The sequence below is a fragment of the Elephas maximus genome, chromosome 2 (genome assembly GCF_024166365.1).
Source record: "Elephas maximus indicus isolate mEleMax1 chromosome 2, mEleMax1 primary haplotype, whole genome shotgun sequence".
In the NCBI taxonomy this organism is placed as follows: Eukaryota; Metazoa; Chordata; class Mammalia; order Proboscidea; family Elephantidae; genus Elephas; species Elephas maximus.
Genome location: NC_064820.1, coordinates 59,837,732 through 59,858,621, shown reverse-complemented (window position 1 = coordinate 59,858,621; position 20,890 = coordinate 59,837,732). Strand labels below are relative to the sequence as shown.

At 41.6% G+C, this 20,890-nt stretch overlaps 1 protein-coding gene across 1 annotated transcript in view; it reads left to right on the top strand.

Annotated features, from left to right (window-relative positions):
• The window catches only part of ANKRD55 (ankyrin repeat domain 55), a 114,358-nt gene that overhangs the window by 86,801 nt on the left and 6,667 nt on the right, over positions 1 to 20,890 (top strand). Inside the window, exons 7-9 of the mRNA XM_049867611.1 lie at positions 5,434 to 5,618; positions 11,225 to 11,392; positions 14,723 to 15,387. Coding sequence (XP_049723568.1) covers positions 5,434 to 5,618; positions 11,225 to 11,392; positions 14,723 to 15,387 — 1,018 coding nt within the window. The remainder of the gene's footprint in view (positions 1 to 5,433; positions 5,619 to 11,224; positions 11,393 to 14,722; positions 15,388 to 20,890) is intronic.

The following is a 20,890-nucleotide window of genomic DNA, read 5'->3' as shown; positions in this document are numbered from 1 at the left end:
CCAAGAAGTGAGTACTGTTACTAGGAGACCACAGACCCAGAGGCCTTGCCTTATAAATCAGCACTCTCTAGGGCTCTCTCAAATCCTTGCGAGGGCATACCATGGCAACTCTCCTAGAAGAAGCTTTGCAGACACCTTAATGTTTAACTCTAAAGGTAATTTCAGTTAACAAAGTACATGTCACTGCTACTAGTGTTGCAAGTCTCAACAACAGTTTTCACTTTAGTTCCTCCAGTAGGAACGTGCAGGATCAAATAAATATTGATGTAGTGGTTAAGTGACCGGACTCTACACACAGACTGTCCATCCTGGCTCTGCCACTTTGCTGTTACCTCGGGCAAGTTACTTAATTCCTTTTTTCCTCTACAAAATGGGAATAATAATAGTACCTATCTCATGGGATTGTATTCCTCTGGGTGGGTTTAAACCGCCAACCCTTTGGTTAGCAGTTAACCATTTGCTCAATCTAGGGACTCTGATGAAATGAGTTAGTACATGGAAATGCTTAGAATGGTGCTGGGCACAGAATGTTCACTAAGGAAGTGTAGCTATTACCATTATTCCTGGAAGGACTTTCTTATAAAGGAAATGGAAATACAAATAATAATGCTTCAAGCTGAGGCCAGTCAAATGAATTATTTGGAAAATTCAGGACAAAAGACATTCTGGAGAAAAACGGTGAGGGTAGAGGGTCTATTTTCTCTTATCCACAGAGGCTGTCAGTAGTGTCCAGCTCTCAAGAAAAGGTCCAGACAGGAAAGCTGGTAATAGGGAACCCAAGGTTGAGAAGGGAGAACGTTGACCTGTCGTGGGGTTGTTAACCAATGCCATAAAACAGCATGTGTACTAACCGTTTAATGAGAAACTAGTTTGCTCTGTAAACCTCCATCTAAAGTACAATAAAATAAATAAAAAGAGAGAGAAGGTCCAGAAGGTTGGTCAAGATCCTGTAAGAGGCCAACTCAGGGTCCTGGCAGTAGCCCGTATTTCAATTTGTTGTTGTTATTAGTTGCCATTGAGTTGATTACAACTCATGGTGACCCCATGTGTACAGAGTAGAACTGCTCCATAGGGTTTTCAAGGTTGTGACCTTTGGAAGCAAATCACTAGGCCTGTCTTCTGAGGTGCCTCTGGGTGGGTTCAAACTACCAACCTTTCATCTAGTAGTTGAGAGCTTAACTGTTTGCACCACCCAGGGACTCCGAATGCCCCCTCCCCATGGTCAGGCAAGGAGGAGGAAGAGAGAGTATGAGGAGCAGCATTTTATTTTTCCCTGTGTGCTTGGTGCTCCCTCTTCCACACAGAGGAAGAACCCCGACAGGGTGTTTTGTCCTTTGAATCACCTCAACAACCTGAAATCCTTTACTCTTTCAGGAAACTATAAACAAAACACATTCATTGAGCTGACAGTCTTCTTGCTTCTGTTTTCCTTCTCAATGGTTGTTGTTTGTCAGTTGCCACTAAGCCGATTTTAACTCATGGTGACCCCATGGGTACAGAGTAGAGTTGCTCCATAGGGTTTTCAAGGCTGTGATCTTTTGGAAGCAGATCGCCAGGCCTGTCTTCTGAGGTACCTCTGAGTGGGTTTACTGCCAAACGTCCAGCTGGCAGTCGAGCACTTTAACCGTTTGTACCACCCAAGGACTCCTCTCAATGGTTAGTGTTTAAAAAAATAAAAGTGTCTCTTGACTATTTAAAATTTATTTTAGACTCTATCAAGATATTTTTTTAAGGTACCTAAGGTAAAGAAAGGAGCCCTGGTGGTACAGTGGTTAAGCACTCAGCTGCAAACCTAAAGGTTGATGGTTTCGAACCCACCAATGACTCTACAGGAGAAAGATGTGGCAGGCTGCTTCCGTAAAGGAAGTTCGCTACGAGTCAGAATCGACTTGAGAGCAACAGGTTTGGTTTTGTGTTTTTAAGAGAAAGAAGGAGGCATTGGCAGTTTAGTAGTAGAACTCCGCCTTCCATATAGAAGACCTGAGTTCAATTCCCAGCCACTGCACTTCATGCGCAGCCACCACTCATTTGACAGTAGAGGCTGTGTGTTATATGATGCTGAACAGATTTCAGCAGAGTTTCCAGATTAAGACAGACTAGAAAGAAAGGCCTGGTGATCTATTTCCAAAAGTCAGCCAGTGAGAATCCTGTGGATCACAACAGTCCGATCCACTACTACCAGTCATGGGGATGGCCGGGACTGGGCAGTGTTTTGTGCTGTTGTACATGAGTAGCCCTGAGTCGGGGGCTGACTCAACAGCAGCTAACACTAACAAGAGGAAAGAATCGTAGCAAAGTTGAGAAAGCAGGCATGAGGGCCTAAATGTAGTCAGTGTAGCTGACTTCTGATGACAGGTGGGCTGTCGAACTAAACAATTGATCAAAGTGATTTATGCTGTTGTTGACAAAGGAAGGATGGAGGAAAGAAACGGATGTAAGAGGGAAGGTGAGACAAAGAGAAGGAAAAATGTTGTAGGCTAGACTACCTTTAGGGGTGAGCAACCAGTGTAGCCACAGAGGATTCCATGCTCAAATGGGACCACATGCTTGGGATATTATGCTCTGTGGTCACCATCTTGAAATTCTCAATAATTTCATCTTTGAATTTGTGTTTTGTAAGTGAAGTCTGATAGGACAACGGAGCATGTGCTGAGGGCTTAAAGCATCAGCTAACACAGTCCCGTCTGCTTGGGACAGGTTCTTGCCCTACCTCCAAGCAATTACTGTTGTCCTCTGCCCCTGGCAAGGGCCTGGGCACACATACTAGGAGGGTCAAGGTGGGGCATGTGCCAAGTTGCAAGGTGGAGCTTTGGGCACCTGCAAAAGCTGCACTCACCTGGTGAATGTCCTCACATCCAAGGAAGTGCAACTTTCTAGAATCAAAACAACCAAACCCACTGCCATCCAGTCAAGTCCGACTCATAGCAACCTTATAGGATAGAGTAGAACTGTCCTGTGGAGTTTCCAAGGAGCACCTGGTAGATTTGAACTTCTGACCTTTTGGTTAGCAGCCATGGCACTTAACCACTATGCTTCTAGATAGCAAATAAAAATCACCATGACAGGTTGAGAGAGACACCACAGAGGAAAGAAATAGTCCTTATTCCTGCGTTTTGAACAACAGACTCCACGTTTTCGTTTTGCCCTTGGCTCCACAAATTCCGTAACTAGGCTGAGGTTGTAAAATTTAAAATCCGCTCGGGACTCTTCCTGGGGTTCAAAGTGGGGAGTTTGGAGTGCCCCTGGGCCCTTGTTCTTCCCAGGGCCAGCTGTTGTCCCCTGATACAATGGATGGACACTCAAGGGCTCGCTGTATAATGGTTCATAGTGGAGAAAGCGGCGAGCTGAGTAATGGGATATCCTAAAAGCTTTCCTGCCTAACTTGTCTATCCAAACAGGACTGGAGAGGGGGGAGGAAAATGAAGAGAAAAAGGGAAAATTAACTGGTGCTATTCCATAGAAGAATTTTGAAACTGGTTCAGAGATTCTAAAATCCAACCTTAAGGTTAAACTGTGATAATACAGCATGAAGGATACCAAAAGGAAATTTTACAAGGGAAAATTTATCATAAGATGTCTGTGGAACAGCATTTAGAATAGATGACAACTGCAGCATTTTAAAGATTTAGCTCCCTTTTCAGAGTCTCTCTTTCCCAGAGTCTCTGGGCCTGACAAGTGGGCCAGCTCCCAGCTCCCAGCACCCAGAACGACAGCACGTGTGTCCCGTTTCATTTACCTGCTCCTTTCCTGCCTCCTAGGAACATCCATTCTACTGATAAGACCTTTTGCCAGGGATTACAGAGTCTTTCTATGGACTCATTGAGAAGATAAAAATGCTAATGTATTATTTGGATTGTTTTATAATCTTTCTACAAATATCTGAAGAAATATGAAAGATAAGAATTTCCATTGTGTGATATAAAACCAGAATTTTCTTTATTGGTCATTGGAAATTTATTATCATCTTAATTGCAACTGCTCATGAAATGTTCTTTGATTTTTCAGTCCAATTAAGGGCATTTTAGCACCAGCAATATGGGTTTAATAGACACAGTATTTATTTATTCGTTCAAGCTGCAGAGATTTAGGACACTCTCAAGGAACAATTCTGGTGGCTTTTAAGGCCGGGGAGGAGCCCTGGTGGTGCAGTGGTTAAAGTACTCGGCTGCTAACCAAAAGTGCTGCCGTTTGAAACCACCAGTGGCTCTGCTGGAGAAAGATGTGGCAGTCTGCTTCCATAAAGATTTACAGCCTTAGAAACCCTATAGGGTAGTTCTACTCTGCCCTATGAGGTCACTATGAGTCTGAATTTACTGGAAGGCAGCGGTGTTTTTTTGTTTGTTTGTTTTTAAGACTGAGTCAATGAAGGCAGTGGTGACTCAGCGGTTCAGTGGTAGAATTCTTCACTTTGCATGCGAGATACTCGAGTTCGATTCTCAGCCAATGCACAATTGTCCAACCCTCAACCCAAAATGGGGATGGTGCAGAACTGGGCAGTGTTTTGTTCCTTTTGCATGGAGTCCCTTTGTGTCAAGGGCAACTCAATGGCAGCTAACAGGAGGCAGCTAACAACAACAAGGCTGGGATAGGTTACTAGAAAGAGTTGTAGAATAGTCTCCATTCAGAGATAACATAAAAAATTGGTATAGACCTACCTGGAAAAATGAATCCAATTCAGGTGACTGCCTGAAGTTCCTTCCTTCTCGTACTTGTTTTATTTCTTTATTAGCTACTTATTTATTATCCGAAAGGAGCCCTAGTGGCACAATGGTTAAGCACTCAGCTGCTACCCGAAAAGTCTGCATGTGGAACCCACCAGCAGTTCCGCTGAAGAAAAGATCTGGTGTCGTAAAGACTACAGCCTAGGAAACCCTATGGGGCAGTTCTACTCTCTCATATAGCGTCACTATAAGTCAGAATCAACTGGACAGCACACTACAAAACAATTCATTATCCACCTCCTTTCACAAAGGACTTTTGACAGTTGAATTTCATGGAATTTATAGCAATTGGACCATTTGCATCATTTTGGTCTCATCATCATGCCGCCAGTCAGTATTTAGCATATCATTTCGTTAACATTGAGGGTAACTGTCAATTTCTCACTGGTCAACCTCTACAGCAAGTGTGGAAACAAAACAAGTAGACTTAATAAGCAAATTTTTACCTTGGTGGCCCTTCCATAATACTGATGTCAGTCAGTTATATCTGCATTTAAGCCCATCCTTAATTCTCTAAGTATGGAAGGTAACTCAGCTCTTATGGGAGAGAAAAATCTCTGCAGTCACTTGAGAAAATGGAAATTTGTTGACAGGTATGAATAGTATGGATTTGGTATTTTCCTTTCCTTTTCTTGTCTTCTTTTTCTTAACATACACAGACAGGGAAGAGCACTGCCTTGTACATAATGGGTTTTCTTTGACTATTTTCCAGAGTGGAAACAGAATCCTGTGTTCCATCATCTTGAGCCACCACCAGGGTCCTTCTATTATCAACTATGATGATGAGAGCGGGAAGACATGTGTGCATATTGCCGCTGCAGCGGGTTTCCGAGACATCATTCAGGAACTGGCCAGAGTCCCTGAGTGTAATCTACAGGCTCTGGATGTGGACGACAGGTATCCATGGGGAAGTGCTGGAAACCACCAGTCATCTCCAAATTAATCTTAGATTAATCTGAAAGATATTTAAGGAGTGATCCCATACAACTATATCCTCAAAGCCAGTAATATTTACACATATGCTTGTGACAATAAAAACTGCTCTATTTTAGTCTGGGCAGAAAAACTCATTGTTAGGGAGAGAAACACTGTGACTCTACAGGACTGTCAGATTTTCCACATTTTGCTAACATTCTGAGTGCTCTCAGAGGGCTTCTGTATGCCAGCTTCCTGCTATATGCAATTTTGTTCCTAACAGTAGGTTTTGTTTTTTTCTTCATTCCTGGGTTACGTCATAAAGTCAACAAGTTCTTATTTTCCAGAGAAGAGCATAATACCCCCCCCCAAAAAAAAACCCAAAAGCATAATAGGGGCCTTGTATTCAGAACGATTAGCCTTGTAGAACTAGAAGGACCCTGTCTTAGTACTGCTATAACAGAAATACCACAAGTGGATGGCTTTACCAAACAGAAATTTACTTTCTCACAGTTTAGGGGTCTAGAAGTGGGAATTCAGGGTGCCAGCTCTAGGAGAAGGCTGTCTCTTTCTGTCAGCTCTGCGGAAAGGTTCTTGTCTTTGCAACTTGTTTCCTGGTTCCTTGGAAATCTCCATGTGGCTTGACATCAATCTTCCCCCATCTCTGCTTTTCTCACTTGTTTAATCTCTTTTATATTTCTAAAGAGATTACGACACCAAAACCCAAAACCAAACCCACTGCTGGTGAGTCAATTCCAACTCATGGTGACCCATAGGATTTCCAAGTCTGTAAACCTTTTCGGAAGCAGACTGCCACATCTTTCTCCTTAGGAGCTGCTTGTGGTTGCGAAACAAAGACCTTTCGATTAGCTGTCCAACACTTTAACCTGAGTGACCAAGGCTCCCTTATTTAGACACACCCGACAATAATCCTGTCTCATTAACATAACAAAGACAACCCATTCCCAAATGGGGTTATAACTGCAGGCATAGAAATTAGGATTCACAACACCTGTTTTGGGAGGACATCATTCAATCCATAACAGGCCCTTATCAATTTTTATTTGTCAGTCATTAAAAATTTATTGGCATAAAAAAGGAAGCTGGGTCTCAAAAGGTGAAAAAGAACTATCTCAGAGGAAGTTAGTAACTAAATGAAGACTCCTACCCCATTCTTCCCTGCTTAGGGCTTTTCACCTACACTTTTTTTATTATTATTATTATTGTGCTTGTCTAATCTTTGTTTGTTTAGGCATTGATTCAATGGCAATAGAAGAAGGAAATAACAACAAACAAGACTATTGAAAATAAGTACAAGGCTTACCACACCATATGTGGTATTTTTCACCCTTTCCTATTGAAGTACAAAATTAACTGCCTACTTTTTTTATCATAAGCAGTTCAAATCCACCAGGCGCTCCTTGGAAACTCTATGGGGCAGTTCTACTCTGTCCTATAGGTTCACTATGCGTCGGAATCGACTCAACGGCAATGGGTTTGGGTTTTTTTTTTTTTTTTTTTTTTGGTTTTTTATCCTAATTTTGTAGTCTCTGGGGTTTCCATGCAGCAGAATCAACTCCACCACAAGAAGTCATTTGTTTGTTTCTTTGATTGATTGAGTGAGTGACGCAGTCTGTTAATGCACTTGGCTGCTAAATGAAAGATTAGCAGTTAGAAACCTCCCACAGGCACTTCGAAAGAAAGGGCTGGTAATCTACATCTGAAAAATAAGTCTCTTAAAACCAGGGCTTCCAACCAGTCATTTTCAGTTCGACCTCCTGCTGACAATTTGCTTTTCCACACTAGATGTACTGAATCAGAGTCTACATTTTAACAAGATCCCCAGGTTCTTACATATAAATGAAAATTCTCAGCAGGGGACCAAACCAAAAATAACCAGTTTGAAAACCAAACAAAACCCATTGCACTCAAGTCGATTCCAACTCATGGTGACCCTAATGGGCAGAGCAGAACTGCCCCATAGGGTTTCCATGGAGGGCCTGGAGGATTCAAACTGCTGACCTTTTGGTTAGCAGCCATAACTCTTAACCACTATGCCACTAGGGTTTCCAAACAGTTTGAAGCCCTGTTTAAAACCCTTTGTAGAGAGAGAGAAAAGAAAAATAAGCTGTATGGCGCACAGCTCTACTCTGACGCACATGGGTTTACCATAAGTTGGAATCGACTTGACGGCAACTGATTTTTATCATGATTTTAGATGACCCCAGAAAGCACCTCCTACTCCCTGGTGCCTGAAATCTTTTTAACATAGTGAAAAAATTCTTTGGTTTCACATACATCTCAGAACCTGGAAATGCTTAGCATGAAATGATTTAAATTAACATTAAACTATAAATTATTGAAAGTAGACATTTTCCTAAGAGCAAGTATTGATCCTAAGCAGGTAAGAAAGTGGAAGAACTTTGGTTACATGAGGAGAAAAGACAAAAATAATCCATAAAGAGAAGAAAGAAAGAAATTTAAGCAAGGAGGGCTGGGGAAGTTTGCCTTCTTCAAAATACTCCTAGAACTAGCTCTGAATAGGTTATTTCCCGTGTCACCTTGCCACAGATTTAACAAAGAAAATTCAGTTCCCCAGGTCTCAGGGAAGAAAATAAAACGAAGGGGAGAAAAAAAAAAGGGCAAATGGGCTCCTGTAAGAGTTCAAAGCAAAAGGAAACTCTCAACGAGAGTCTAGTTCCTACTCCAATACTCAAGTCGAGCGTCTGGATGCTGATCCAACCCTACCCCATTTTGCTTCACATTTTCTGCACTGCGTGGCTGTGCCTTCACGTGGAAACTGTAAGCTTGTGTGAGTGGTATAATTTTTCAAAATGTTCATAGGTTTAAGTGCTTTACACGTTTGCAATAATTGTGACTTCCCTTCTTTCTTCTTCTTCCTAGTGGACAGAAAGTTTTTGTGGAAAGGGAATAAAAATAAGGTAGTGACAGAAGAGGTAGAGGGAAAATATGGGCAGCTAGCCCTCCTGGATATTAAAACACATCATAAATTTATAATATTTAAAACATTGTGATATTAGCCTGAGATAATGGCACAGAACACATAGCCTAGAAATAGCTGTGTGGCTTAAATATTTCAAACTTCAGGCTATGAGGTCTTACTTCCCTTTATACTCAACTCAGTAAGCAGAACCACTGCGCTACTTGTCTTCTGAAAGGGCAGTCTTTTTTTTTTTTTTTAACTAATTAATTTATCTATCTATTTATTTCGTGGGGGGGGGGGTCTTTTATCAAGCTTTCTTCCCTACATGTTTCTGGAAGTCTCTGGGGAATGTTTACATGCTCTGTTAACTATTCCTTAGCCACTGATAGTTCAACTAATGATGCACTCCTGTGCCCCTCTGGAGGAGTATACAATGCCAAGGTATGTAGGAAACAAGTGCAGAGGGTGACCCTCTTATCCTCTGTCCTTGATCTCTCTGATGGTTTTCAACTGCTTCTGTGCAGTGCTTTGGGGGCTGCCTAGGGTCCCATTGCCTAGACACACCACATGGAATTTCCTGCCCCCTACCTTTTACCTTCCAGTAGCTCTGCCAAGGAAGCAAGGTTCTGGCCCTCTCTGTTCTTGAGTCTAGTGGTCCTTTATGTTCATATCACCCTCTTGCCACATCTACCTTGGCAGCTGCGGAAGGACACTCTTCCTCGTCTTGGGGAAGTCCTTCTCCCTTTATATTTTCATTTAAATACTTTGTATTTGCCTTTAACTTTTTAAAATCTGCTCCCAGGTCTGGGTTTGGCTTTTGGAAACAGGAAGACACTATTTCTCTTTTCTATCCTGCCACATCCCTCCCCTGTTGTTGTTGTTTTTGTTAGGTGCCCATCGAGTCAGTTCTGACTCATAGCAACCCCATGCACAACAGAACGAAACACTCCCCAGTCCTATGCCATCCTCACAATTGTTGCTATGCTTGAACCCGTTGTTGCAACCACTGTGTCAATCCATCTCATTGAGGGTCTTCCTCTTTTCACTGACCCTCTGCCTCACCTCCCCTTGGTTGAGCAAATAGTCAACCATATCCTTGAATGCGGAAAAGAAGAAGGGTAGAAAAACATGTAAATAGGTCAGGATCTCAAAATATGATCCACCACATGAATAAATGTGCAAAGGACATTTCAATGAAGAAAATCAAATGGAAAATAAACATATATTTCAGAAGTTTAATTTCACTATTAATTAAAGAAATGCAAAAAGACAACAGTGAAGCATCATTTTGCCTATCAAATTTTAAAAGGTTTTAAAAAAAAGTTTTTTAAAGATGATGACAATACTCAGTATGAGGGAAGGCAGAGAGAAGCAGCTGATGGGAGGACAACTTGAGACAATAGTCTGGCACTATGTATAAAGAGCACTAAAACTGTTCATACCCTGTCTTAGTCATCTAGTGCTGCTATAACAGAAATGCCGCAAGTGGATGGCTTTAACAAACAGACGTTTATTCTCTCATAGTGTAGTAGGCTGGAAGTCCAAATTCAGGGAGCCAGCTCCAGAGGAAGGTTTAAGCTCTCTGTCGGCTCTGGAGGAAGGTCCTTGTCATCATTCTTCCCTGGTTGAAGAGATTCTCAGCACAGGGACCCTAAGTTCAAAGGACACGCTATGATCCCACTGCTTCTTTCTTGGTGATGTGAGATCTCCCACTCTCTGCTCGCTTCCCTTTCCTTTTATCTCTTGTAAAATAAAAGGCGGCCACACCCCAGGGAAACTCCCTTTACATTGGATCAGGGATGTGCCCTGCATAAGGGTGTTACATCCCACCCTAATCCTCTTTAACATAAACTAATCTTGCCTCATTAACTACAGGCAGAGATTAGGATTTACAACCCATAGGAAAATTATATCAATCACAAAATGGAGAACAACCACACAATACTGGGAACCGTGACCTAACCAAGTTGATGCACATATTTGAGGGACACAATTGAATCCATGACATACCCTTTGACACAGTACTTCCTCTTCTAGGGAATACTCAGAAATGCCAGAGAAGGTTAAAGGCCAGGGGATACTTAGAGTTGGAAAGAGGCTCTGACACATACACACCATTATCCTTAAGCCTTTTTAATACACACTATTTCCGTACGGGGAATCCTGGTTTAAATTTCTTTAACCCACACCACTGGTTAGCATGCTTGGCACACTTCTACTCTGAAACACATGAGGTCACCATGAGTCAGAATCTACTCCACCGCAACTGGTTATTTTCATACATAAGCTGCTATTGTTGTCATTTGCCGTAGAATTGACTCTCTTCAAGGGTGACCCCACGTCTGCAGAACAGAACTGCTCCATAGGGTTTCCAAGGCTGTGACCTTTCAGAAGCAGATCATCAGCACTGTCTTCTGAGGTGCCTCTGATATTGTAATCTATAATTACAATATTGTGATCTGATATTGTAATCAAACTTGAACTGCCAACCTTTCCATCAGTAGCCAAGCACTTCACCGTTTGTGCTACCCCAACAAGTTTTTTACTGCCGCAACCCCATGTTTGGCGGGAACTGTTGCCAGCGAAGCAACCGATAATATTCACGTGTTCCGATGCTAGTGTTTTTCCCGTGTGGTTCCCCCAGGACCCCGCTGCACTGGGCTGCAGCTGCAGGGAAGGCAGAATGTGTCCAGTCACTGCTGGAGTTGGGCATGGATAGCAACCTTCGAGACATCAACGAGAGCACACCCCTGGCCTACGCCCTCTACTGTGGCCACTCTGCCTGCATCAAACTCCTCTCCCAAGAGAGCAGGTGAGTACACAAGGAGCTACTCGCTTTTTTCTTCCTCTCAAAGATTTGTAGACTTGAGGGAAAGCAGCACTATGAGGGTAGTCCCCTCCCCGGCTGTTGGGGAAAACCAGCAATATTAATTTTGTGTTGGCCATTATCTAACACATATGGAAATGTTTTTGACCATGTGGAGCAAAATGATGGTATTAAGTCTGATTCCATCAGCCTAATATTCGCTGGATGTTAATGCCTTTTCTTCTTCCTTTATGCCATATCCTCTTACTTTTCCTTTTTCCTAAATCAGCAGTTCTCAAACTTTTTGGTCTCAGGACCCTTTGACATCCTCAAAAATTATTGAGAACCCCAAAGAGCTTTTATTCATGTACATTACACTTCTCCATATTTACAGCATTAGAAATTAAAATGGGCAAACTTTTTAAATATTAGTTATTCATTTAAAATAACAGTATACCCATTACATTTACACGTTAACATAAATAACATTTTTGACTTAAAATAACCATATTTTATTAAACAAAAGTAATATAATGAAAACAGCCACATTGTTTTACATTTTTTTTTGCAAATCTCTAATGTCTAGCTTCATAGAAGACAGCTGTATTCGCATAACTGCTTCTGCATTCAACCTGTTGCAATATGTTGTTTTAATTGAAGTGTATAAAGACAACCTGGCCTCACATAGATATGTAGTTGGAAAAGGAATGAGTATTTCAATAGCCTTTTCACATACTTGTGGATCTTTTTCTTTGATACTACACCAAAACTTCATTAGTAGTTTCCTAAAGGCTAATCACAAGGTGGAATGTGTCACTGTATCAATAAACTTTTTGTACTCTTTTACATTAAAGTCTATTACTCTGTCTTGCACTGTGTTGAGTTGATTCCAACTCATGGCAACCCCATGTGTGCAAAGTAGAACTGCTCCATAGAGTTTTCAAGCTTGTGACCTTTCAGAAGCAGATTGCCAGGCCTGTCTTCCAAGGCACCTCTGTTTGGGTTCAAGACACCAACCTTTCAGCTAGTAGTCAAGTGCTGACTGTTCGTGCAGTGCAGGAATTCCTTCTTGCCCTTTGAATGTGTCTTATGCCCATGCATGATTTTATAATATATTGCACTGGTCATTTGGAAAATACTGGTTCAAATAGTTATATAGATCTCCCAAATGGCACATTTCATTAAATGACACCAACAGATCACATTTGTTAGTATCACCACCACTCACTGTCATGTTCACAGTGGCGATTACAAGTTTTCCAAAATTATAAATTTTGTTTGAAAGCTAGATTTTTCTAATTGGCAACAATTACTGTCAGTTGTTTTCCTTGAAGTGAGAGGTTCAACTTTGTTCATTTTTGAGAAAGTTTCTGTAAATACCCAATTCTGGGTAATTGTAGTTTAAAACAACCTACCACCCCAGTGCCGCTGAGTTTGTAAGTCACAAAAATGATGTTCAATTTTTTAAAAAGTGGCTACTTCAGCTGGCAACTCAAGCAATTGCACAAGTGCTTTGCTTCAAGACAACCACTGTACTACAGTACATACCAGAATTGCTTTATGAGCATTTCTTGTTTTGTTTTAAAAGATCTATACTCAAGGGATAATTTTTTTTTTAATTAATAATTTTTACCACTTCCCCAGGGACATTATTAAGTTAAACTGATTTTTTTTTTAATTGTGAGTGCATTTTAGTAAAAAACAAAATGACTCATACTGCTTTGATTTGTGCTAAGGCATTCACTATTTTGTCCTTCATCTCTATTGTACCATGAGTACAAAAAAGCAACACAGTACAAAACAAAGATAACATCTTGGTATTATTATGAAAATAGTTGTGGCCTCATGGACTCTCTGAAAGAGTCTTGGAGACACCTCCAGTGTTCAGTGGACCACACTTTGAGAACCATTGACCTAAATCACAATCTGTTACAGGAAGAAGAGATAGATTGTAGAAGTTGTTGAGGTAGTGTTAATTAGCACAAGGATATATTCTATAGCTGGGAAACTTTAAAGACCATTAGAGATCTTCTCGGGTCCCTGCAAAGGTAGTATTAGGAGTCCAGGAACTGTGTCCAATATTTTAAAAAGCCTATTGGAAGGTGAAAGAATGAAGATAAAAATACACCATGAGAATAAAATTCAATTATGCACAATGTGACCTGTGGGGGGCAAGGGGGAACATCTGTTATATGCAGGCAAAAAGAGTGGTGTTGTTTTTCAAATTACAGATTACAATATGTTACTCCAAAGAGTCATGTGGAAATCTGATTCTTGGGGGTATGTACACAGATCAGATTTCATTGTTAACTTATGCTGCAGAAAGCATTAAATCAACTGTGGGATCAAATGCAAACGACACAGAATTTTCCAAGAAATAAAACAGAATAGCTCTTCAGGGAAACTCTCCACAGAAGAGCTAGTCAAACAGCTAACTTTTTCGTATTGAGTTTGCCTTCCCATTGGGCATTGTTCACTTTTCTTCTGCAGACACACCCGACCTCTGGCAAACTCATTTCCACTTCCTCTCCAGCTGGAACCCAGAACAAAATTTTTTTCCTTGGTTTCCTTTAAGATATATTTTTAAAGTATTTTTCAATAGGAAATTTAGTAAAAACTGAAAGGAAAACAAAGAACACACAGCATAAAATGGATACCGTTCCTGAGATGGATAATGTTAGTGCTCTGTCCAGATCCCGTCGGATCCCTCCCAGAGAAGGCCTAAAACCACACTCTCCCATCTCTGCAATCAACACCTTCCTTCCATTAGTTGAAACTGAACTCAATCCTTGACCTTCATATCTACCTACTGACATGCCCTTGAAAAGTGAGAAGAGTAACACTACAAGCTATTTTCAGCTTAGTTTATCCTTTGGTGAAAACAGATAACCTAGGGGTAAATTTTGAAAAGATAACCCCTGTGAGAGCAACAGGAGTGTAAGAAACGTTCTAGTTGCCTGTGGTAAGGAACCACCTCTGGGAGGGAGTTGCAAAGAGTGTTGAGTGTTCTTTTGCAACCACTTTGACTCAAGAGATGTTGGGATATCTTTGAATTATTTCAGACAACCAGCTCAAGCAGATGGAATAGGGGATTGTATTTTGGCTAGTGATATTGTCTCCACTTTTGATCCTCATGAGAGCCCTGGTGCGGAGTGGTTAAGAGCTCAGCTGCTAACCAAAAGGTCAGGGGTTTGAATCCACCAGCTGCTCCTTGGAAAGCCTTTGGGGCAGTTCTACTCTGTCCTACAGGGTCACTATGACTTGGAATTAACTGATGGCAGTGGGTTTGGTTTTTCTATCCTCAAATAACACCCCTGTTATTTTATATTCCTATAGAACAGAGCCTCCTAGACCTCTTCCTTCCCAAAACAATAGACCCCAGAAAAAGGAGGGACGGTTCAGCATGCTCAACCAAATCTTCTGCAAAAATAAGAAAGAAGAACAGAGAGCCTATCAGAAAGATCATAGCAGGGACCAATACAGAGGGGAGGACTCCTCGGAAGTCGATGACATCATCACCACCTTTGACAGCATCGTGGATACCAACTGCCAAGAACAGCCTGGTGACCAGGTGGCTATGGTTGAATTTAAGAAGAGGACCTCAGAGAATTCAAAATATCTCTTGCCAGAAAAGAAGCCTCTGGCCCGTAAGGGGCTTCCACCAATCAGAACGCAGAGTCTCCCACCCATCACCTTGGGCAATAACTTCCTGACAGCCTCCCATGGGGCCACTTCCCATGTTGGGCTGAGCTCTGGTCCTCATCATACAGCCCAAAGATCTCAGAAAAGTAGAAGTGAACAGGATTTATTAAATAACAGAACTGGCTGTCAGACATTACTAGAGAACCCCTGGAGGAGTGATTCTAATCAGGCGTTCTCCTACAAGGCTTGGACTGTGTCTCCTGCTGATAAGTTACAGGACAGGCTACTCACTGGCAGATCTGGTCACCAAGAGGTCTCTGGGCCACCACATCTTCCTCATCTACATAATCCTTCATCAGGTAATATCTTTCCTTCCTTTATCTTCATTACTGACAAGCTGTATACAGGAAGTGTTGCATATAGTTCTGGGTTAGGATCTGGAGTGACAACTAGCCACGTTACCCCAGAGGAAAGGGCCAGAATAAAATGAGTGAAAAGGCCCATCTTTTTTCCTGGAATACACCTGGATTCAGATATCCAGACTATGGTAACATTCTGCTCCTCCACCCTGAGAACAATCATCAAGGAAAAATCACCATCTCCCAGCAAATATGTGTGGTGTCTGGCAGAATAGAGCAAGAATAATAATATTTCCACCAGCAGGGGTTCTTAGGCAGGCCTGTGTGGCAAATACACCTATGAGGAATTGATTTGTTTCGTTATCTGTTTTTAAATCAGATGTTCACGGCCAACCCCAGATCTATTGAATCAAAATCTTGGTGACAGAGGAGGGGAGGTTGTTATGCCCTGTATGTATATAAGAAGGTAACCCATTCACACATTTATGATTTCAGTCTCAACACATACCACAGGGTTACATGGCAATTCTTTCCCCTGCCTCTTCCCCCAGCGACTCAGCATCCCTCACACAAAGCTGCCAATGTTATTAATTTCTCATTTATCCTTCCAGAGATATTTTACACACAAACAATACATATGTATATGTTCCATCCCCCTTTTTAAATAAGTGTATTCCATTAAAAAAAAAAAAAATTCCACTGATGATTCTGGTGCACAACAGAGGCTCAGAACCATTGCTCTAAGGCTGCAAACCAGCTTCCAGGATCTCTTCAGTACCACAGGATCTTGTTTATCTATATTTGTTTTCAATTAAATTGACTGCCATATTTAAAAACCAGAAAGTTTTACATAAAAATCTATATTTCTAGCTTCTCTTGAAAAAGTGAAAAACCTGGTGATGTTGAACCCAAATTCCTATGTCACAATAATTGGCTGAATCTGAGCAACCACTCTCCCCTCAGAAGGTCATGGCTAGGCTGCCCAATTCAGCCTAGCCCACACCACTCAAGGAGCCCTGGGGGCACAATGGTTAAGCGCTCCACTGCTAACAGAAGGGTCAGTGGTTCAAACCCACCAGATGCTCCATCAGAGAAGAGGCCTAGTGATCTGTTTCTGTAAAGATTACAGCCTTGAAAACCTGATGGGGCAGTTCCGCTCTGTTCTTTAGGGTCACCTGAGTTGGAATCTCTTGACGGTACCTAACAACAACCACCACACCACTCTCTACTATTTCTCCATGGAGTGTCAGTTGTTATTTATCAATGTGTTTCTGTTGTTGTTTGTCTCATAGTAGAGTTAAGAGGAAAATAGCGTATTTCTTGAACCTACATCTCTGTCAAAAGTGGAAAAATGGAAGATAGACCAAGAGGGCTATGTGTTTTAAGAAGAGTGGGGAAGGGCATATTTTTTTTAGAAATGAGGACTATTTCTTCTGACTTAATATGCAATGTGTGTCTGGTCCTCTTCACTCATTTGTCTACCATATGCCTGGTGCCCAAAGACTTTGAGGATGAGTATAGCTCCCCTCATGCATAGTTATACATACATATATATATATATTTAAAGGTTCTTGGGTGGCACAAATGGTTTGTGCTTATCTACTAACCTAAAGGTTGATGGTTCAAACCCAGCCAGGACACCACGGAAAAAAGACCTGGTGATCTGCTTCTATAAAGATTACAGCCAAGAAAACCCTATGGAGCACAGTTCTACTCGGTAACACATAGATCTCCATAAGTCAGAATCAACTCAATGGCAATGGGTGTTTGTTGCTATTGTTGTTGTTTTTAATTTAAGCATGGGATAAGAAATATGAATTAAGCACATTAAGGCTATTTCCTGGTGTCTGAGAAAAACTCCACTCAAGACTTTACTTCTCCATAAAGTGTTTGGCTGGTTTCATGGGTAATGTGTTTACATTTTTTCTGAGGAAGGATAAGGAAGGGAAGATATTGGCCTGCACCTTTTGACATTTTAATGGCCTCCAAGGCCAAAGTCCTGGTGGCAGAGTGGTTAAGTGTTCGAGTGCTAACCAAGAGGTCAGCAATTCAAATCCACCAGCTGCTCATTGGAAACCCTGTGAAGGCAGTTCTACCCTGTCCTTTGGGGTGGCTATGAGTCAGAATTGACTCGACCGCAAGGGCTTAGGTTTGGGTTTATAGTAAAATATTTATTTTTTCAACCAATAGTTTTAAGTACTGATGATAATAAACCATTCTGGGGAACTGAGTCATGATAAGCTAAATCTCCCAAGAGTCGTCAGCCTAAAAATGAACTTTATAGGGGATGGATTTGCTAAAATGACTGTGTAACTGACTTTAAATCGACTTTCCCCTCATGTTTAGATACAAGGTAATAGGGTTTTTAAATGGAAGGGACCTTAGACATTGACTCATTCATTACATGTTTACTGAGTGTCTGTCATACCAATTGAAGCAAAAGGCAGTACAGTCCCATAGTTAAGAGAGTAGTTCAAAAGCCACACTGCCTGGGTTCAAATTCTGGCTCTGCCACTTTCTTGCTGTTACTTCATCTCTCTTAGTTTCCTTGGCTGAAAAATGGGGGAAAATAACTCGTAGGGTTGCAGGTTGCTGTGAAGACTAAATGAGTTGATGCATGTAAAGTGCTTAGAACAATGACTGGCACATAGCAAGTGCTACACACACACACACGTGTATGTTTATGTGTGTATAAATATCTATATTAAAAAAAAAAAAACATTTGCCGTGGAGTCGATTTCAACTCATAGCGACCCTATAGGACAGAGTAGAACTGCTCCATAGAGTTTCCAGTGAGTGCCTGGTACATTCAAACTGCCAACCTTTTGGTTAGCAGTCATAGCTCTTAATCACTATGCCACCAGGGTTATATACATATATATATATTAACTACATATTAGGCCCTATGCTAAGCACTACACCTTAAAGGCCATCTAGAGATCACCTTTGTTTTAAAGATGCTGGAAATTAAATAAGCATGCCAGTCAACTGTCTGTTTGCTCTTAAATCTAATCTTCACCATCCCCCCTCCACTCTGTATCTACCACTAAACCATTCTGTATCTAGGGAACTACAATTCCTAGACACCCTTGGCATCTAGCTTGCAGGTAGTTTTGGCCAATAGAAGGCACTGGCAGAATATTAGATCATTCTCCACCCCCTCTGATTCTCTGGTGTCCCCAACTGTGGCTCCATCTCCTCCCAGCTCCCTCCAGAGACCCTGGCTCTGTGGTTCTGCCTTCCGCAAGCTTCCAGGCCTTGGTAATACCATCTCTTCCTGTTGTTCCTACACCCTAGAGGTGGTTGCATCTCCCTGATGTGTCTCATATCTGTGTTATCCTTCTTCCCTGTCCTCTGTTTAACCTCTCAGCTTTTCTATTGCCAGTATAACCAATGTTCTGTATGAAATTCCCTCTGTTTGAAAGGCCTAGTGGAGGTCTGTGTTTTCCTGGATGAACCCTGAGTGATAAAGCAAAAAATGTCGTCTTTCTGTGCCATAGTTTCCTGATCTATAATGAATGAAAATAACAACTTACCTTCTGGATACAGGGACTGGAACCAGTTTGTCTCACGGGGTCCTTCCAGTTATAATTCACACGGCCTACAGAAGTTAAGTAATCTGTTCAAAGTCTTACATCTAATTAGCGACATATTCAGGACTTGAACCCAGATCTTCTAAACAGATAGGGTATCACCATGGCAATGTAAGTCTCCCTTTAAATCTTAAAGTCCAGTTTGTTGGTATGTTTACCAATTACCTAACACATAATTTTCTCAGAAATTGCATTATCCCCTTGAAAATAAAAAAAGATTTTCCAGCTTTATAGATTTTATTTTTGTGGAGATTTTTAATCAATTCGATACGTTGTTTCTAGAGTTGCATGGCATCTGGAATACAATTGAGAGTTCTCTCAATTGTTACTTAAATTGTTAGTCTAGCCAGATTGAAGCTCAGCTGATTTCTACACTTAGCTCTGTACTTAATGTGAAAGCCTAATGTGGTAAAGCAATTGAATATTGTAAATCATATCACTGTACCACTGGCTTGAACTTGGATAGCCCCTTTGACTCTGGATTTTCTCCTATCCTGCCCTGGATTCAGCAGAAATAATATGGGCTAACAGTGCTATTGCTTGAGTTCCTGGCAGCTACTATCCTGTGCTTACATCAGCAACCCTGAACATTTAGCTGTAATGATTATCGCCTAAGAGTTACTGAGAGCTGTCAGTGGGCTAGATGAACAGATGGGGGGACAAGGCACTTATCCTAATGAGTTGGAATTTGGACCACATCAGCTTAATTCATTGTGAGCATCTTTCAGAGAAAATGGAACAGAAAGCTCTGTGTTGTTTTCTACCAGCCTGGTTAGTTACAAGCTTTCATGAAAAAAAAAAAAGCAAATGTTCACTTCCTTTCCTTCTCAGGAACTTCCTTCTCCAGAACTTTCTAGACTCTCCCAGCAACAATTCACTGTCCTTGCTTGATAGAGCTATCCTGTGAGTCCTCTGTTTAAACCCATCAAAGACTTTACATCTTTCCAAGACAAAGGCCTGATTCCTTAGCTGGGTAAACAAAGCCCTCACAGCAGCCTGGCTTCTGGCTACTGTTTCTCAGCTTCTGCACCTCCCATCTCAAATCCTTCTCTCCCATGCCCTTGAGCAGTTCCTTGAACATCTCACAGTTCCTTGACCATCTCGTGTCTTCACTTATCCCTGTATAAACCTTCTGTCTGCTGTATGCTTGATTGGTTAAACCAGTTACTATCCTGTCACTTCCTACTCATGGCGACCCCATGTGTCAGAGTGGAACTGTGCTCCATAGGGTTTACCAAAAACCAAACCAAATCCAGTGCTGTTGAGTTGATTCTAACTCATAGCAACACCATAAAAAAACAAAAAAATCAAACTCATAGCCATCGAGTTGATTCTGACTCAGCCACCCTATAGGACAGAGTAGAACTGCCCCATAGGGTTTCCAAGGAGCACCTAGTGGATTCAAACCACTACTCCCTATATGGTTTCCAAGGAGCATGACACATGGTGTTTCAAAATTACATCTTTACCTGTCTCTCTTCTTACTTAAACTGAAAGCCCTTCCTAAGAACCTTGCTTGCTCCTTCTCTTCCTTTCCCCAGGATCCAGAATACAATGGGCATTCAGTAGATGATTGCTGTATGCATTGACTAGGCCCTTATTCAACTCTGGCTTCTTTATCTACCTATGAAAACTTTTCCCACCATTTTATTCTAGGACTGAGGTCCTTTGCCTTGACCCCACTGCAACAAGGACCAGACTTTTCCAGGCTACTCTCTTTCCCATTGTGCCTGCAGCACAGATAACAGAGCTCTGGCTGTGCATAGCCCCACCCAGTCCTTCAAACCCCTGCAAAGAGCCAACTCTCCTCTCACCCCCCTAATCATCATAGCAACTGCTCTCCTGCCCACTTCTCCCATTCTTACAAAATTTCTTTGGTTCCTAGGAAAGTATGGATTTTAGGGTCTGAC